Source organism: Gambusia affinis, linkage group LG10 (assembly GCF_019740435.1).
Source record: "Gambusia affinis linkage group LG10, SWU_Gaff_1.0, whole genome shotgun sequence".
Taxonomy (NCBI): Eukaryota; Metazoa; Chordata; class Actinopteri; order Cyprinodontiformes; family Poeciliidae; genus Gambusia; species Gambusia affinis.
The window spans coordinates 25682560-25697982 of NC_057877.1; the positions used below are offsets into that span (position 1 = coordinate 25682560).

General features: G+C 36.3%; 1 protein-coding gene across 5 annotated transcripts in view; it reads left to right on the plus strand.

The window, feature by feature from the left end:
• kank4 (KN motif and ankyrin repeat domains 4) overlaps window positions 1-14124 on the plus strand; it is a 79243-nt gene extending 65119 nt beyond the window's left edge. For all 5 annotated transcript variants that reach the window (XM_044129170.1, XM_044129171.1, XM_044129173.1 and 2 more), the window contains 6 exons: window positions 2688-2984; window positions 5362-5446; window positions 5540-5759; window positions 5847-5989; window positions 6696-6896; window positions 9816-14124. In XM_044129170.1, coding sequence (XP_043985105.1) covers window positions 2688-2984; window positions 5362-5446; window positions 5540-5759; window positions 5847-5989; window positions 6696-6896; window positions 9816-9923 — 1054 coding nt within the window. In that variant the 3' untranslated portion in view covers window positions 9924-14124. The remainder of the gene's footprint in view (window positions 1-2687; window positions 2985-5361; window positions 5447-5539; window positions 5760-5846; window positions 5990-6695; window positions 6897-9815) is intronic.
• The last annotated feature ends 1299 nt before the right edge of the window (window positions 14125-15423 follow it).

The window sequence follows — 15423 nt, forward strand, 5'->3', positions numbered from 1 at the left end:
AAAAAAAAATATGGCTAGGGTCTTCTGTCGGATAGAAAAGATAGGGGAATTGAATTTGATAGTTGTAAGTGCTGTTGTAAGTGAAGTGACATATCATGGCTTGATAAGGCATTACCTGCAGAGAGATTGCAAGGGGTCACTAAGGAGTAGATAAGGGCAGCAGTAATGGAGACACTTTCTACTAAGTTTAGTTGGAGACAAACCCTGAGCTATGGGTACTAAATAAATGAATTGGTTCTCTTATCCAAATGGTCATCATGAGTCTATGGATGGTGGATTAGCTCCCTCTTAAGGATTGCTCACCTGGTGTGAGGAGGGCAGCAAGAAGAGTCACTTTGACCACTTTTGAGGTTCTTGTATTCCCTTCAGATATGTTTCCAGAGATAAAATGGATACAATTACTGTGCATCCTGCTGGGTAAAGGCTTTGGGAAAGAGTCTGAACCTGCGTGAATTATTCAGTCACTGACTACTTCATTAAGTGTACTTTGCCAGTACTGTATTGAACTCACAAGTGCACTAATTCTTTGTGGCATAGATCCAACAAGGCATCTGACAAACTCCTCAGTTTTGGGCTATTTTGATTTGCTGACAGATTTGCTGCAGCAAATCTCACACTCATGATGCGAATACATCTTTCCACAACATCACAAAGAGACTCTGTTGGATTAAGATCTAGTGATTGTCTAAGCCAGGGGTGGGCACTCCTGGTCCTCGAGGGCCGGTGTCCTGCAACTTTTAGATGCATCTCTACTTCAACACACCTGAGTCAAATAATGGGGTTAGGAATCTGGAGAACCTGACAGCACTTGGGAGGTGATTCAGGTATTGGATTCAGGTGTGTTGCACCAGGGAGACATAAGAGTTGCAGGACACCGGCCCTCGAGGACCAGGAGTGCCCACCCCTGGTCTAAGCAGAGACCGTTGGAGTGCAGTAAACATATCATTTAGAGCAAACTGGCTTGAAATGATTTGCAATTTGATTCTGTGTTCAACAGCTTGTACATTCAGAAGTAGTATTTTGCTTACACTGGTTGCGATGAGTGTTTATGTAATCCATTGTTGTATTTTGTGAACAAACCTTCTCATTCTCCTTTGACCTCAGAAACCAACTAAGCATTTTCGTCTATACACCTGTTGGTCAATAGATGCATTTCTTGTTTCGGACTATTCCCTGTAAATCTGGAAGATGTTTGGCCAGAAAAATCAAAGCAGATCAGCATTTTCTGACATAAACCAGCCTTTTCTACACCAACAACATGCCTTGTTAAAAGTCACTGAAATCATCGTATTATCCATTTTATAAAGTTATCTTCACCATATCTTAATAGCTAATGTATTGAACTGGTGTCATGTGATTGGTCGAGTTGCTATTTGTGTTAATAAACTGAGTAACTGTACATAATAAAGTGGCTTGTGACTGTAACTTAAGATTTTCGGAACAGCTCAGAGTTTCTTTGCATGCTACATTTGTGCTTAATACACTCAAAAGTAAAAAGGAGAAAAGTTTCATTATTCTGGACATTCCTCTTATCCTTTCTTACTTTTACATCCGTATCAAATAGATATCCAGTTTTAATTAGAAAATAAATCTGAGCACCTCTCATATGCTTTACACCGACATCTAATCCCAGATAAGATTCTTACGGCTTTCTTTTTAGTCTAAAATTCCTTAGAGGTATTATGTGCTGCATGTCAAGTAAATGGCAGCCATGAGTAAATTTATTTAATTCTGGCATTCCTGTTCTTACATTCCTGAGCTTCACTGTTTCATGACCGGCTCACCTCTGCTGTGTTGTTTCAGATTGTTTTCATGTAAGTTCAGTTCCTTCCTTGCTGTTGCAAACCAATCTGCAAACATATGACAACAGTTAGGTGCTCTTGGGAATAATACATTTTTATGGTAACTGCAAAGAACAGCTCATAATAAACAATCATAAATATGTTTTCTGAACTTTCAATGAGTCCATCTCTATTCTTTACAACTCATGTATATCCAAGAATTGCAGTTCATCTCCTAATAAATATGAACAGATGTTAAACAGGCCAGACAGTCTCGAGATTTCTCTTCACACAAGGAAGTGGGCTGCTGTTTGTATTACATCTTTTCAGATCATCTGCTCTATCTTTGCTCAGTCTGGAACTCCTGAGGAATCTGAGGAATGCTGAGATCCCACGAACGCCTCTTATCAGTGCGTGTGTATGTGTCCAAATAAGCATGAATCAATGGTATTCATCGTAAGACTTATCTGATCACTGGCCTCACAGTGGTGCCTTCATGGTGCACCCCAGTGATCACACTCATATACAGCCCACCGGCATTTACTCAAACTTTAAATGAAGAGCCTTACCTGTTAGAACAAAGATGTATTTGTCTGAGGTTTCATTGGAGTGTGCACAAACATTCCTATGGATAATTATTATATAAGTAATAAAATGAGGGATGTTTTATGATGGACCGACGCTAAACATCATCATATGTCTGATGATGGATAACCGGTTAGTAATTACTCAGCTTTGGCTGATGTGGAAGCCTTCATATTTATCTAAACTCGCCACATGTCTTGTTATTAATTTAGAGTCTGGCATAGATTTCTCAATGTTTACATATTTCTCACTTTTGAAGTAAAACTTAATGAAACCTTCTTCATGAAAAAAACATTTCAACTGTCACGTTTCCTCTTCTAGCTACGAGACGACATCCAGCGAGGACTCCAGCGGAGATGAAAAGTCAAGAGTAGAAGTGGAGGAAGAAGATAAATCCAAAGTAGTGGTAGAGAAGGAATCAGACAAGGAGTCTGAGGAATCAGTAGGAATCCTGGTGGCAGATGCAGAGGTTGCTGTTGCTGCTGCTCCTGCTGCTGCGGCTCCTGCTGCTGCGGCTGAGGGGGAGGAAGGTGCTGTGGGTGAAGATAAAGAGGTTGAGAGGGGCCTGTTGGATTTAGAAGGTGGCCATGAGCTCCTGCAGGTGGAGGAGGCAGAAAGGTGAGACAGACAAGAATTTTGGATCTTTCTATATGTTAAACAAAGTTTTACTAAATGCTTTTTCCCCACAAGTATAATCACAGACATGAACAACATAAATAATCAATTTCAAAGGTATTCACACTCCTTAAACTTGTCCACATTTTGACATGTTACAGCCACAAATTTCAATTAATTTTTTGTGTGGATTTTGTGTGATAGCCCAACACAAGATACTGTGTTATTGTGAATTAGAAAGAAAATTATACAGATGCTGTTTTTAAATGTTTACTGTGGGGAAAAGCGGCAATAACAAGTTCAGTTTCTTGAACGGGACATAGTTTAAAAAGGAAGGTGGTCTGGTCATAGGAGACCATAGTAAAATATTGTATGGCTTACGTATTATACATAAGCTAGTTTTGGTCTGATGGAAAACTGAAACGGCAGATGACCCTGAACACATGAAAGGTGGCAGCTTAATGCTAACCTGTTCTCAGCAGGGACAAGTTGAAAGAAAGTCAGAGTTGAACGAAAGAAGGATGGTGCTAAATGCTAGGAAATTCAATTGATCCGTACATTGCTTTTCACTACAAGATTTGATCAAAAAGTCAATGGGTCCGGGAGAAAAGCCCAGACAACCTAAGGTGAATCCCAAGGGATTTCACACATAACCATCTCTAAGGCAAAAGGGGAATATTTAAAAAAAGAGAGAACATGTTCAAACCAAGAAAATTGTAAACAAAAAAGGTATTGTTCCCTTCAGACCAGAGGAGAATGGGCATGCTGGTACATGATGGTAGAGCTCCATGATGGCTCAGATAGGTTCTTGTAATAACCAAGGTATGTGGAACACCATCTCTAAACATACAAGACATAATACCTCAAAGCAGACAACAGCAGGTATCACTGTTTTCAGTTAGATATGCAGTTTGCATAGACTCACCAATAGGCAATAACAAATTGGAAAAAAGAATACCAGTGAATCTCAATATTAGCTGTGACTTTAAAGATGTTTGGCTCAAAGTTGTTGTAAACAACAAGCATCCATTTTGATTTGTAACAAAAGTTCAACCTGCAGGTGGGGCCATCATGGTTAAGGAGATATTTCCTTATCTCACTTTGGGACCTTTGTCAACAGTTGAGCCAAGTTGAAATCACATTCAGCCAGCCTGAGTTGTATTGCTGATGATGTCCATTCCTTTATGACTAGCATACTCATCACCTGATGGCTACTTTCAGGAATAGACCATCATGTCATAAAGCTTTAATCATCTCAAACATGAAGAATAGTTATGGCCTTCACAGTCACCAGATCTCTATTCAGTGTAGCGTCTTTGGGAGGTGGTGGAACATGAAATCCAAATCATGAATGTGTAGCTGACATTTCTGCCACAACTGAGTGATGCTGTTTCTGAGATCCCGTTGAAATTCTGTCACAACTTCAGGAATCTTTTTAGATAATAGGAGAATCAATGCAGTAATAACAAAGTGTGCCAAATAATGTTTTCATGAAGTTTATAGACACAGGGACAAAATTCCAATCCTAAAATCCAATTTAGAAAGAGCAATTGTCATCTGTAATATAAAGACTTGCTTAAAATTGCTTAAAAAGTTTATACTCAATTCATATATTCTTCCACTAACTTTAGTGTGAACTCAAGCGAGTAAAAAACAGTCGTTCCCACACATTGTCTCAGGCAGTGTATTTATGCTTAGTAGTATGTGAAACAAGATAAATCTGAAGTGGAAACAAAACTTTTCTTCCAGTTTTAATTGGCTACATACCTAACTTCCATGCGGTCCACTGCATCAACCGGTACCTAGTTATGGTGCCAGGAATCAGAGGACAGTATTTAATAAGTTATTTATTCAGAAGTCGTCTGATTCTTTTGAGTTTATACAATAAACTAATTTCTGTTAGATGAAGACATTTTTTCATATTCAGGTTAAATCTAGCCTCAGATATAGTTTAGAAGTTGTTCATCATTGTAAAAGAACTAACCAAACAGCTACAATTAGCTTTTACTGGTGCTATACTCAAAACCTATATTTATACAGAACATTGAAAACTAGTTATTATTTTCCCATTATAGAGAAAGCATGTGCTTCTTGTATTGCTCAGTCACATAAAATCCATATAAAATACATTAAAGTTAAATTGTCGTGAAAAGATTTTGAGAAATTCCTAGGTTTTTTATAATTATTTTCTGATTGCATTTCAAACTGAAATTAATCAACAATCAATGCAAACTTTAACAAACTGCATTCCCTTTCCACATTAAACACAAGGGAAATAAGCTCAGCAGAAAACACCTGGAAAATCAGATGTTTTGCTAGCTTACTGATACTATTTTGGATTTGTCAAAAGTATTCTTCAATGTGTCGTGTGTTTTTATAGGGAGAAAGTAGATAAAGGATTCATTGATGCCTGTGTGTATGTAAAGGATCGTATGGAAGAGGTTTCATCTCCAGATAAGGAAATGGTAAAGCTTTCTTTGACTCTACTGTATTTTCTTCTTTTCTTTGTAATACAAATTTGTAATATGACTAATTTTAATATACATGTCTCTCCACAGCGTCAGGTGTTGGTGGTGCTGTATCAGGAATGGTTCAGGGTCTCGAGCCAGAAAGACTCCCAGGCAGATACGGTCAGATTATACCTGAGACAAGTGGGACTGACCACCCCTACTCTCCTGCCATATGTTGTTAACTTGACTGACGGTAATGGGAATATGGCCCTCCACTACAGTGTGTCGCATTCTAACTTCCCTGTGGTCAAGCTGCTGCTCGACACTGGTGAGTTGAGCCTTATACACTCACCTGTGCTAACAGTTACATTCAAAATAGAATTGCTGGTAATAAAGAGTCTTTGCGTTCTTCTAGGTCTTTGTGAAACAGATAATGTGAATAAGGCGGGATATACTCCAGTGATGCTGGCTGCCCTGACTGCTGCTGAAAGCCCAGATGATCTAGAGGTGGCCGAGCAGCTGCTAAAACTTGGCGATGTCAACGCACGCTCCAGACAGGTAACACAGAGTGCAACAAAGTGAAGTGACGTGGTCTGTCAAAAGATGAAAGGTGGCTTTCTAGGAATATATCTTAGGTTTAGTTGTTTTTATTTTGCAGAAATAATTTACATTTTCCTAAAAAAAACAACAACAAAAAACCACACACACATGTCTGCAGTTTTTTTCTGTACAAGAATCTCAAAAGCCAAAGGGTTTACAAATTTTGCATGCATTTATTGCCTTACAGTCAGAAGGTCATTAGTTCAAATCCTGGCCTGGAGTCTCTCAGTCTAAAAAAACATGAACACTCGATTAAGTGATCTCGCTAAATTGCTGCTAGGACTGAGTGTTGAGTGTGTATGGTTGTTTGTCCTCTGTGTCTGTGTGTTTCCCTGTGATGGACTGCCAGTCTGTCCAGGGTTGTGTCACATCTTTTGCTAGGTGCTAGCCCTTCAGAAACCCTGCAAAGATAGGATACTATAGACACTTGATTAATAACTGATATTAATAGTTGTTTTCCCTCATTTCTAATGTTATACGTTTTTCCCATTTGTTGAACTGGTTCATAAAAAAGAAACATGGCTGTCACGTAACTCCTTTGTACTTCACACTTTTTTCCCTCCGTCACATATACTCAGATTCTCAAACTCCATACCCATCTCCATATTTTCCTTCTGTTAACTTCTAATTCTAATCTGACTTCTCTCTTCTTCTCATTCTCAAGGCTGGCCAGACCGCGCTCATGCTTGCAGTGAGCCACGGTCGCGTTGCCATGGTGAAGCTGCTTCTGAGCTGCGGCGCAGATGTAAATGCACAGGACAGTGAGGGATCTACGGCCCTGATGTGTGCCTCCGAGCATGGACACACGCACATTGCTTGTTTGCTGCTGGAGACAGGTCGCTGTGATATCGGACTCACAGATAAGGTATGATTTTACAATGTAAAACTAAAATAAGTTGTAAGGAGAAAAGATGTCAGAGTTTAGACTGGTGAATTCAGAACAGTTTTAATTCTCCTGAACCACAAAATACCAAAATAACAGTTGTTTAGGGCCACCGCAGCTGGTGGCCCTACTTTTCCTTGTGCATTTCAGAGCATTTCATTACAACTGTAAAAGTTGTGCATTTTTAGGGTAAATTTAGAAGATTAAGGTTTTGGTCAGATATGTAAAAACCCTGGCTACTGGGCTACCATAAATAAAGTCTAGATGTATAAGATTGTATTTATAAGTTCATTTTCTGAGTCTAGGAAACTGGATGTAGTTTTATATTTCAAAAAAGTCTTTAAAGGTAAAAGTAAGGGTAAACATCCAGCAAAGGATCGCTGGAACAATAAGATTTCTCTCACCTTACATATGCAGTAATTTACATATGCAGAAGTGGAAGATCATAAAGCCTATGTACCACCCAAAGATTCCTGCACTGCCCCTGTAAGGGCAGTGTGGATGCAGTGAAGCATGGCATAGTTGATACGGAAAAGAAATGGGGAGCTACATAGCTCAGGGACATGAAATGTCTCATGTATAAAACACAGCGCAGAGACAGATTCAGCGGTGGTCTCAAAATGAATTCACTTTTATACATGGGGCATGATGCAGTCTTTAATCTAAATTAGTTTACTGTTTCACTTCAACAATAATTATGTAAAATTTTTATTAGACTAGTGATCATGTGACTTCTTCTCTTTGATTTATACATATAAAATTTTGTTACTCGACATTGATCTTTTATGTGTTAGTTTATTAAAGCTGTTACAATCCACATTTGTACCATTGGTCAATGTTTTGCTGTGTTTAGTATCAAGTGACTACAGATAGTATTTTGAAATAAACACGATCTTAAGAAAAGGAGCTGTTCCTATCATTTTGAATTACACTACCTGCATTCAAATCACTCTCTTTCATCAGACAACATAATGTGAAATAGAAACTATATATCCTGAAATGAGGCAACTATTTTCTCTGTGGTTGACTTTTCTCTCAGCATGCAGCTTCAACTGCTTTCATTTTTTTATCAACTGATATCTAGCCTTTGATTAGAAGAAAAACTTGCCATGACTCGCTGCTTGATAGATGTAAGAAGTTACAAATATTACCACAGAACATTGTCTGTGGTGTCATCTGGGGAAATTTACTGCTCTATTAGTTTTGATTGATGTCTCGGTGTCAAGTACACAACGTCTCTCCAAGTGTAAAGATATGGCTCTCCAAGTGCTTGCGTTTGGAGAGATTTGTTCTCTCAGCTGCAGGTTTCAGAGGCCGTTAACCGCAAGGTCACAGGCTCATAATAAGCTTTCTCATTTGTATTAAATTGCTAGTGGAGCATGATTTGAATGCTTGATAACATGCACACAAAAATCTAACTTTTTTAATTTATAATTTTTTACAGGGGACTATGGGCAGATTTTACATACATAATTTACAAAACTAATCAGCAGCCATCATTACTTATTTCTGTGGTTGTACATGTTAGACACTTAAATATGCAATCATAATTGACAGATGGAGTTACTGCAGGGCAACTTTTATCATAGTGCCTATTAACTGTCAGTAGTATCCTTGATAATTTAACGAAGTAGTGAAATCTGCTTCAAAGATTGCATGTCAACAAGAAGTAAAAGAATCATGGACATGAATTTGAACTAGGTTTTAAAAATCTACGTTATTGTGCTAAACTAATGTAAGTTTGCACATTAGTGTGAAAAATGGAAGATTTGGTCTTATGTCTCATTATCATGTAAGAAATTATTAGGATGTATACAATAAGAATATTAAGAATATTATATGTTTTTTTCTTTCGACTGCCACAAGGTGAATTGGAAGCGTTCCCTGGTTAGATTATGCAGATTATGTGGTTGGTGGTTAGCACTTCTCCATAATAATGCAACACATTGTCACATATTCAGTGACTTCATTGTCACTGAATATGTGACTACCTTTAGTCAACCCCTTTTAAAGGAATGTGTCATCTGAATTTTCCTATGCTACTATTCTAGCTTTCTGTTCCACTTCGCTGTGCTGTAGTGCTAATGTTAACTTTTTACATAAACAAGAACAAGTGGACATTTGATTTCAGCCGAGTTATTTTTGTATAGCACCACAACAGTTAAAACCACTTGTACTTTTACTGCAGTAAAAGTAAAATACAGTAAAATACAGAAAATGCTACATTTTCTGTATTTGCAGTTATTGCTAATTATTAATAATAATTATTAATGCAGTTATTACTTTATTACTTTTAGCTCCACCTCCAAATCCAGCTTAGCTCTATTTTGGATATATATATATATATATATATATATATACAGTTGTAATGGTGCTTAATTGAATACAGAAAAGCGCTTATATTAGTGAGAGTGTTACATTGCTTACCAAAATAGCTGAATGCATAGTGATGTGTTATATATTTTTCTGGTGAGTACTTTGTAAATTATGGCAGTAATCTTCATGAAATAAATAAATTTAAAAAAATTATTAAGTAATTTTCTTAGTCCATTTTTTGTATTTTGTGCTCAAACGTTTTCTATCCAAAGAGTAATTTCAGTATATTTGTATCTAATTTGTTTTTGTTGTAATTGTTTAACATGTACTTGCCGTTCCTTTATATAGATTAAGGTTTGAGATTATGATTCATTTATAAAAATCTTAGCTGGTATTAAGCCTTTTAGCAAAAGATAGAATTGTAAGGCTTTACATGAGAGTGGTCTCATGTTCTAATCAGAGCAAAAAATTTATTTTCTGAGCCTGAGTGTAAGCTAGTACAACACTGCCACTGTGAGGATTACAATGGCCACTGCAACATGTTATATGTGAAATCAACATTGCATCTCCATTTGTTTTCTCCAGAATGGTCAAACAGCCCTGTCGGTAGCAGAAGCAGCTGCTCATCAAGACATCATCGATCTTCTAAAATCCCGTGCATCTGAGCCCATGTCTGCTGCAGACCTCCTCTGAGTTCTACACAGTTTTCAAACCATTTTAGGTCAACATCTGCCTCTATTTCCACAATCCTCTTCCCACCAACAGAATGGGAGGAAAAACAAAAGTAAATACTGAATATGATGCTATATGAAGATAAGCATGGGGCTGCCTTTATGACCTCTGGGAATAGAGTGTTTATTTTATGCCTCAACCATAATGTCTTGTTTTTGTTTTTTTTGATGAAATGATTAATGAGGGTTGAACAAAGTTAAAATAAGATATTGCTGTGGCAACAATTGAAGCCAACAGCAGTTTGAGCAGGAAACAGGGTGAGAATATAAAAAAAGGAGCATACGGGGGAGAACTTCTGAACTGCTGCATCTTAATCTATACTAACTCTTAAAGCAAAATACTAAGCACACGATCTACCTTTCAGATATATAAAATATAACATAATTTCTATTTTTCTTTAATCACATTGACATTGTGTTGTTTTTTTTTCCATATTTGGACATAAGCCATTATTGAGAGCATCTTATATACAGAATGTTATTCTAACAGACCATGATCATACAAACAGAGACTGTATTTTCTACTGCACTTTTTTTTACTGTGTATGTGTACAGTGAATATGAATATATTCAACTCCTGAGGAAACTATATAGCATGGAGTTATAAAAGAAGTGACTTCAAATAACGAATCATTACTCCACAGTGGTCATGTTTTTCACGTAGTTCATGGGTGATCATCATTTGTGAGTTATTGAAAAACAAATGATTTAGTCTAAAATGAAATTCAGTATTTTTTATAACAATATATTGAGGCTGAAAAAAAAAAATAAGTCAAGAGATTGTATTGAGCTGCATGCTAATACAGTTACTCCCACTACTGGCTGTTTTAAATATAACATCACAAACCAGTATGTTGTAATACTGTTTGTGATCCTCAGCTGTCTGTATACATATATAAATATATAGTATCTCACAAAAGTGAGTAAATCCTATTTTACATTAAATATTTTATTATATCTCTTCATGGGATAACACTGATGACGTACTGAAGCAGGGTTTAGTAGTCACTTTACAGCTCGTCACTAAGACCACTAAGATCTGGCTACAAACGTGAGTGCATCAACAAGTGAAAATGTTCAAATTATGAGCAATGTGTCAACATTTCATGTGACCACCATCATTTTTCTGTACTGTCTTTACTCTCTTAACTTAACAGTGTTTAGGTCTGGTTTAACAATACTGCCTTGTGGCCGAGTTTTTGAAGGGAAAGGATCATGAAACTGTAGCTTTCCACAGCCAGCAACGCTTGTACACCCCCAAACCATGATACACCCACCGCCATGCTTGACAGTAGGCACAATACACTTGTCGTTTTACTCCTCACCTGGTTGCTGTCACAACCAGGTGAGGTTAAACCAACAGCTCTATCCTGGTCTAATCAGATCATTGGGACATGGTTACTGTCTGCTTCTCTGGCTGCTGAAATTCTTGTGCATCTTCTTTAGAAAATAGAATTCTGGGATCAAATTGATCCCACTGTGGGATCAATTTGATCCCAGAATTCACAGACCAATTTGATGCACTGTGCACCATATGGTCTGATCACTGAATTCAACCCCAACATCCTCTGCAGCAACGATAGCACCCAAAGGTCTAATATCAAAAGACAACCTCTGGATACAACGCGGAACATTTGCACTCAACTTATATGGTCATTATACCGGGGAGGGAAAATGGCTAACTGAGCACAATTTGAACATTTTCACTTGAGGGTATTCTCACCTTTGTTGGCAATGACTTTGCCAACAAAGCCAACCCATTGCTAACTGAGCAATGAGCATTTGCTCAGTTCCCTGTGTTAATTATTTTGAGGGGACAGAAAACCCACAGTTATACAGGTGGTACACTGACTACTTTACATTCTATCAAAGCATTGTGCCTTCTGTGTTGTCCCATAAAGAGGTAGAATACTGTAGAATGATAATAAAAATACAAGGGGTGTACCTAGTATTGTGATCTATATGTCTTTCTATTTACATAGATAGATACATATGTCTACATAAATATCTGTCTATATATATAGAGGGCTGTTTGTGTGATTGTTCTAATCATGTATGCAACACGTACAGAATGCACAATGAATGTTGGGCTGGCTGTGACACATTCCAAGAGAATAAAAATGTAGCAAGTTTTAACTAACCCTGCATGGATGACAAGTGCAAGAATCAGTCCAGATATTAACTTTATTTCAAATATATGTCTAAAGACTTTAAATTAGTCCTGATGATGAAGCAGTCTATAGATTGTAGAGCTAAGTTCATTAGGCTCTCGTACCCATGACTTAAGCAATCAGACCAGACATATTAAAATCCTGAGCAGGGAGTTTTGTTTGCAATAAGAAGCAATAAAAAATATTATGTGTGGGACTATGGTGCAGCCTTAAATGGATAACTGTTGTTATTCTAGAGCTGAGGTTTTATTTTCCAGGGAAGCAGATGTTCTTTTGTGGAGCCTTTTCTAATGCAGCTCCTTGCAGGAGTGTGGTCTTATGAAATGTTTACAATGAAACATTCCTTCCACAGTGACCACAACAGATGCCAAACATCTAACAATGTTTACATGATCTAAGGGGATAAGACAAAATAATAATTCAGCAGATGTTTAAATAATACATTGAATTATTTTACCTCAGTTTATCCTTTAGTGGGATTAATAAATACAAGATGTGATTTACAAAATTCTGGTAAAACTGTATGAAAAGCCTTAAAATAAATTAAATACTAATTGCAGTGGCATAATCTTACATTAATTTAGTTGTGAGAAGATCTTATATTAAGACATTGTTTTGTTTTGTATGTTGAGGGAGAGCTGGTGTCTCACTAGAGGTCAATGAACAACAATTTTGTTGAAAACAATTATTCCCTGAAGCAAAATCTTCCTCTCACTGAATCAAAGTACAGACAAATAGAAAGGGGTGATATTATTGAACATGTTTAGTGTCAGATCATGTTACTTCATTTAAAGACTGATTTCTTTTAAGGCTTTAAACATTTCTTTGCCAGAGGTGCCAATAAATGTGGAGGGCTGTTTATCAGGCCTTGTTAAATCTGATTTATGTTGGGGAACATCTGTTTGCAAGAGCCAGTAGAGCTAAAAGTCTAATATTGTCAGGTAATAAATATATAAGTAGCAATCCAATCTGCATGACAAAATCAGTTTCTGTGTTGAGGGAAAACTTCAGGCAATTAATCAAACTCTGGAGGATTTCTAGCACAAGATTAACTTACCAACTGTTACTTTCACAATATTTAGGCCTTGCTTATCTCTAAAACTTGATTTTTTCCTTAATAAACCATTTAATTGCTTTTTTGACATGTCACCAATATCTGTTCTATTCTAATTTTCTATTTCATTGCGGTCACGCCATCAATCTCAATTACTGTAAATTAAAGCAAAAATAGGCACAGAATTGGACTATGACTGTAATTTGAAAAAATAATTATTTGTATGAATATATATAAATTCAAAATTTACATGAAACAACTTTTTACAAATGGACTAAATAATAGCACATATTTCTATGTAGCATTCATTATTCCCTGTGCTACAGTTACAGATTAAAACAGAAATGTATAAATATATGTTCCTTTTACAAAGCTGTGGGATGTCAAACCCGTGCTGAGAGAAGTGTCTAGTCTTCTGTGCCTACACATCTTTCTGAAAATTTATGTTTAATCCAGTGTGTGACCCAGATGTTGTAAGATTTCACATCTGGTTGATCACCAAATACCTGAAATCATCTTTGTTCCACATGGGGTTAAATTTGTGTGTTTTCTTCTGTAAATCCAGCCAAATACATGTATATAAAGTATTGTGGAAAAATATATAACAAGTATTGTCTGACAGTCTTATAATTATATGAGGTATTTATTCTAAATGCTATATTTTTACCATATATATATATATAAATATATATATGACAAAATTATGTATGCATGGAGACAAATATTCAAGTAATAGTGCTTGAAGGGAACTGGACTGTCATTATTTCACCTTTACTGGTTGGATGTTTGTGATAATGTGTGACTTGATAAGGTTGTGGATTATTGTGTGCCCATCACACTAGTTTGGGAATGTGTAAGAAAACAGCAAAAAGGAATCTGCTGCAGACCTATTAGGGGAATGTCTCCCTAGTTTGAATATCAATCTGAGAGCCCATAAATAATGCAGATTAAAATAAAAATAAAAATATTTACTTTTCTGTAATATTCTATGTGAAACAAGCTTATATCTAACAGACCAGAGAACTACTTCTAAATAAATATTTTAAAAATGATCAAATGGCTGGTCTCTTCTTTTTCTTACGTGCACTGTCCAACAGTGTAGCTTTTACTTGATATAAATGTACATTTTATTAGAAATAAATGGAGAAGAAGAAATGTAAGAATAGAGGAGGGAAAGGACAATTAGAGTACAAGAAAACACCAAATAAGTTTTCTTTTAAATTTACAGAAAGAGAGAAGAAACAGAGAACCATAAAAGCTTTTTCCAAACAATGTCTGTAACAAGGAAAATCCTTCATCACTATCTTTATCTTTCTCCTGTGCTCAGCCACCTTCATGGGACAACACTCAAAACCTTAATTTCATTACTTTTGATTGACTGCAGTTTACTTGCTGGTGTGCTCTAAGTGTATTTGAATTTGAGGTTCCAACTGATGGCCAGACATTTTTCTACAAGATTTTCATAGTAACTTGTCACAAATATTTTGGTGAATACTATTAAACTTGACTTATTCTCTCATGCTATCCAGATAAGTGGCACCTGGTCACTTGTGATGTGACTGCTGTTGGAAAATTACTAAATAAGTTTCTGTTTATTCTCTAGTATTTTTGGAACAAGTAGGGACACATCCACAGAACAGTTTTATTTAATCTATAAAAAAAAATAGTGTAGTAGAGAGGACAGGTAAGTAAACTGTTGTTGCTAGGATTGAAGATTCTGGGTCTTTAAGAGTTTCTTACAGATAGACAGGTGCTTGCACTGTTATGAGATTTCTCATGCAAAATACAATCTGTAATATAATAATTTTATTATTGTCTTATTACCTAAAAAAAACTGTGCTAATCGCAAAACTGAAAATTATTTCTGAGGAAGAGCATTAAATAACGACCAGTGGATCTGTAACCATTACCAGGCTTAAGTTGAGGTTGGTTTCCTGATTAAATTCTGCTTAAGGGTCCCAAAAGAAAATGGGGTGGCTCTTCAAGGCATATTTCCTTTCACAACAGTAATGTATCAAAAATATCGATTTTCATTTTAATTAAAGAAATGAGGGATGAAGTTAATTTTCATGAGCTACTGACTAAAAGAAAAATTATTATTTTAAATTATCCACTCTCCCACACATGGGATCTTTATTTGCAAATGCTAAAATAAAATGTCAACATTTATCACTCTGTCCAGACTAATGATATTTTTTATAATTGTTATCTTTCCCTGTCTTTTAACACTGACTTAA